At 48.2% G+C, this 4,459-nt stretch overlaps 1 protein-coding gene across 1 annotated transcript; it reads left to right on the plus strand.

Annotated features, from left to right (window-relative positions):
• The first annotated feature begins 222 nt into the window (after positions 1–222).
• On the plus strand, positions 223–2,387 carry LOC109555542 (polyadenylate-binding protein 1-like 2). Its single transcript, XM_019956484.2, has one exon. It carries the CDS (start codon positions 784–786, stop codon positions 1,384–1,386), a length of 603 nt encoding a protein of 200 aa, XP_019812043.2. The 5' UTR covers positions 223–783; the 3' UTR covers positions 1,387–2,387.
• The last annotated feature ends 2,072 nt before the right edge of the window (positions 2,388–4,459 follow it).

Raw genomic sequence — 4,459 nt, forward strand, 5'->3', positions numbered from 1 at the left:
GGGGAACCAAAGAGACAGAAGCCTTCCCGGCTGCCCGGACCACAGACGCCAACACCCCCCCCACCCCGCCCCCCAGCACACGCCGCTCGCCGGCGCCCTGCAAGCTAACCCACTACCGAGCGGCGGCGGCAGCAGCGGGCTCTGGGCTGCAGGCTGCGGTGACTCGCACCGGTGCGCTCCTGGCAGCGCTAGCCATCCCAGGTGACTGGGACTCGCTAGATCGGCTGGCCCGGGGTCCTCCACCCCAGCTTGCGCCCCCGGCCCGGATTCCGGCGCCCACCTGCCCTCCAGCCCTCTCCCGCCTTTCACTCCCCAACGCAGGCTCGCCGGAAGGGAGGTCGCGGCAGCGGCCCGGCGGCACCGGCGACCGTGGCGACAGCGGCGACAGTGGCGGCGGCGGTGGCGGCGGCGGCAGCGGCGGAGGCTGCGGCGGCGACCGTGGCAGAGGCGGTGGCGGAGGCCTCCGTGGCGGAGACGGAAGCAGAGGTGGAGGCCGAGGCCTCAGTAGAGGAGGCAGTGGCGGAGGCCACCCTGGGGGAGGCGGTGGCAGCCCTGGCGGAGGAGGAGGCGGAGGCTGCACTGGCCGCAGCGGCCGTGGCGGTGGCGGAGGCCAGCGAGGCCGAAGCCGCCGCCGCCGCAGCAGAGGCTGCGGCGCCCGCCGTGGGGGAGTCAGATGCGGATTCCGCTGCGGAGGTCGAGGCGGCGGTAGCGGCGGCGGCGGCTACCGCCGTGGATGCAGATGCGGAAACGGGCAGGGGCTCCGAGAGGAACCCGAACTTTCCTATGGCCTCGCTGTACGTGGGCGACCTGCACCCTGAGGTGACGGAGGCAATGCTGTATGAGAAGTTCAGCCCGGCCGGGCCCATCCTCTCCATCCGCATTTGCAGGGACAAGATCACCCGCCGCTCGTTGGGCTATGCGTATGTCAACTACCAGCAACCGGTGGACGCCAAGCGGGCCCTGGAGACCCTGAACTTTGATGTCATCAAGGGCAGGCCGGTGCGCATCATGTGGTCCCAGCGGGACCCCTCGCTTCGCAAGAGCGGAGTGGGCAACGTCTTCATCAAGAACCTGGGCAAGACCATCGACAACAAGGCTCTGTACAACATCTTCTCGGCGTTCGGCAACATCCTGTCCTGCAAAGTGGCCTGCGACGAAAAGGGGCCCAAGGGCTATGGGTTCGTGCACTTCCAGAAGCAGGAGTCCGCCGAGCGGGCCATAGATGCGATGAATGGCATGTTCCTGAACTACCGCAAAATTTTCGTTGGGAGATTCAAGTCGCATAAAGAACGAGAGGCCGAAAGGGGAGCCTGGGCCAGGCAGTCCACCAGTGCTGACGTCAAGGATTTCGAGGAAGACACCGATGAGGAGGCCACCTTCCGATGAAAACATCCCAGAAGCGAGCCAGCCAGCAGAGCCAAACCTTGGCTCCCATTCGGTTTACAACCCCCCCACCCTTTTTCCCCCAACCCACCAGCAGTGTATTGTATTGGGAGTGCAGGTCTCTCTCTCACCCCTCCCTTCCTCCTTCCTTCCCTCCACCTCTGCCTTCCTGTTTGTCTCTCTCTGTCTCTGTCTCTGTCTCTCTCTCTCTCTCTCCGGACTTCCCCTTCTCTCCCCGCCCCTCCCCCCACACCCACCTTGGGTGTTGTGAATAATATGCTAATCTGTGCCACTTGATAGTTAAAGGCTGCCTCTTCTCCTTGTGGTTTGGTTTAAAAAGCACTTTCTCTCTTTGTTTATTGCACAGGTGATGCAATGTCATAGTAGAAACATCAGGAAGGAGACGGAAATCAGATGAGGGAAAACCAAGAGAGTAATTGCTCCCATGACCCTACTACCCGGAGACAACCACTTTTACCATTTTGGTGTGCTGTTTTTCAGGCTCTCTTCTCTCCTTTTCTCTCTCTCACCCTTCTTCACCTCCACCCCGCCTTCCCTTTTAACACAGTGTAAAAGAATGGTTCATGTATGTGGTGTTTCTTAACCTGCTTTTTCAAAAACTAAAACCAAACATCAACCCATTGAACTTCTTTCCATGTTATTCAACATGCTTGAGAAAGGTCATCTTCAGTGCCTGCAGAGTGTATCTATGGACCCTAACATTTCTGTAATCATCGCCACATTGTTGGACATTTGGGTGGTGCCTAATTCTTTCCCTGTGTTTAAACCCAGCACTGTATACTCTGATGAGCGAATTCTTCCTTGTCAAGCCAAATCTTTGCTAGTGTACAGGATGTTCTTAATTGTGAACTTGCAGGATCCACATGTGGACATTTTAAAGACTGTTTCTTTGTGTTGCCCAATGGCCCCTTCATAAGCATTGTACCAATTTGCATTCATGCCACCCACCTCAACTAGTAAAAACAGTATGCCCATTTCCCCTGCATAGTCTCCTGGTCACTGTAATTGGTGTGTGTGTGCGTGCGTGTGTGCGTGCGCATGCGTGTGCCTGTGTCTTGGCCCACTTGATGGTTGTTATGCTGAATTTAAATGCTGTTTATCACCTCCTTTCCCTGAGCCCACTTTCTGCTCTTTTCCCCATTCTCAGAAAAATAATCCAGCTTCATTGTAGGGAAAAAAAAATCACACAGCAGACAAGTCAACAGAAGAAAATTAATTTCACAAGAAATCAGTCCTAATAACCTCCCTGAATCATTTTCTTCTGCATCTATCTAATAGTTACTATGAAGTACCTAAAACATATTAGGCTGTATCTTTCTAGTATTTTTCTGATTCATTTGTCATGTATGTATATAGTAATGTACATATTGTTTTTATACTTGCTTTTTGACACCTAAATATGTGTGTGTATGTTTATACACACAATACTCTTTAATTTCATTTCATTAAAGATAATTTTAAAATATTATTTCTGGTTGTTAATATTTCATTGAATTAATAATAAGTAGATACATATATAACTGCCCTTTCTCCTTTTGTCAGAAAAATTATTTAGCTTCATTGAAGGAAAAAAATTATGAAGCATACAAGTTATCCATGTCTATCTCTGTGTTCATGTTTATACATGTTTTAACTGTTTCCTCATTGTTGCACTTCCAGGTTGTTGCTCATTTTTCCTTATACAAAGCTATCAAGTGAATTATAGTACACAAATCTTGCTCACTTTCCAGATCATTTCCTAAACAAATATTGCAGAGAGAAAAATTTAAGTATCAAACTATTCAGGCAGTTTGGTGGGAAAGTGCATTAATAAATGATCATCTGTAAAGATAGTATTTTATATTTGTAAGATGCACCAAATATTGTAAGGGACCTAGATTACCTATATTATATTCTGCAGTTGGTATTGCAGTCTTTTCTGTATTTTCTCAATATTTTATCAGGGAAACAGGAGCTTTTTGTTTTTAAGTGTATTTTATACAGTCTGTACACAAGTATAATAGAAAGTATTTTTGTTTATATAGCAAAAGTCACTCCTAATACCACTGCTTGACAAAATACATTTTAAATACATAAATATCTGTATGTTGTTGTTGTTCAGTCACTAAGTTGTGTCCAACTCTTTGTGATCCCATGGACTGTAGCACCACTGTCTCCTCTGTTCTCCATCATCTCCTGGAGTTTGCTCAAATTCATGTCAATTGAGTTGATGATGCTATCTAACCATCTCATCCTCTGCCACCCCCTTCTCCTTTTTCCTTCAGTCTTTCCCAGCATCAGGGTCTTTCCCAATGAGTCATTTCTTCAAATCAGGTGGCCAGAGTATTGGAACTTCAGCTTCAGCATCAGTCCTTCCAATGAATATTCAGGTTTGATTTCCTTTAGGATGACTTGTTTAATGTCCTTGTAGTCCAAGGGAGTCTTAAGAGTCTTCTCCAGCACCACAAACAGATATCTACATAACTTTATATTTTAAATAAAATGTGCATTTTTTCATTGAAAGTTATTTTCACTGTAATAATTCTCCTGGACCATATTTCTAAATAAATGTTCTCCTTTTGTTCTGTTGTTACATAATATGCCATCATAGAGATGAGCTATAATTTCTACAACCAAGCTTCCTTGCTGCTACTGCTGCTGCTAAGTCACTTCAGTTGTGTCCGACTCTGTGTGACCCCATAGATGGCAGCCCACCAGGCTTCCCCGTCCCTGGGATTCTCCAGGCAAGAACACTGGAGTGGGTTGCCATTTCCTTCTCCAATGCATGAAAGTGAAAAGTAAAGTGAAGTTGCTCAGTCGTGTCTGACTCCTAGCGACCCCATGGACTGCAGCCTACCAGGCTCCTCTGTCCATGGGATTTTCCAGGCAAGAGTACTGGAGTGGGGTGCCATTGCCTTCTCTGAAGCTTCCTTGGGCTATGTTTAAAATAATTCTGAAATTTTACTTGTAAGATCAGTTCTATGATGAGCATCTTTGTACCTGAATGTCTTGAAATATTTTATTATTTTCTATTCCTTACTATTTGAATTGTGGTTTGAATAATATGGACATGTCA

The sequence above is a fragment of the Bos indicus genome, chromosome X (genome assembly GCF_029378745.1).
Source record: "Bos indicus isolate NIAB-ARS_2022 breed Sahiwal x Tharparkar chromosome X, NIAB-ARS_B.indTharparkar_mat_pri_1.0, whole genome shotgun sequence".
In the NCBI taxonomy this organism is placed as follows: domain Eukaryota; kingdom Metazoa; phylum Chordata; class Mammalia; order Artiodactyla; family Bovidae; genus Bos; species Bos indicus.

Bases quoted from the DNA above. Each gene is read 5' to 3' on its own strand.
- LOC109555542 (XM_019956484.2), top strand. From the start codon at position 784: ATGGCCTCGCTGTACGTGGGCGACCTGCACCCTGAGGTGACGGAGGCA.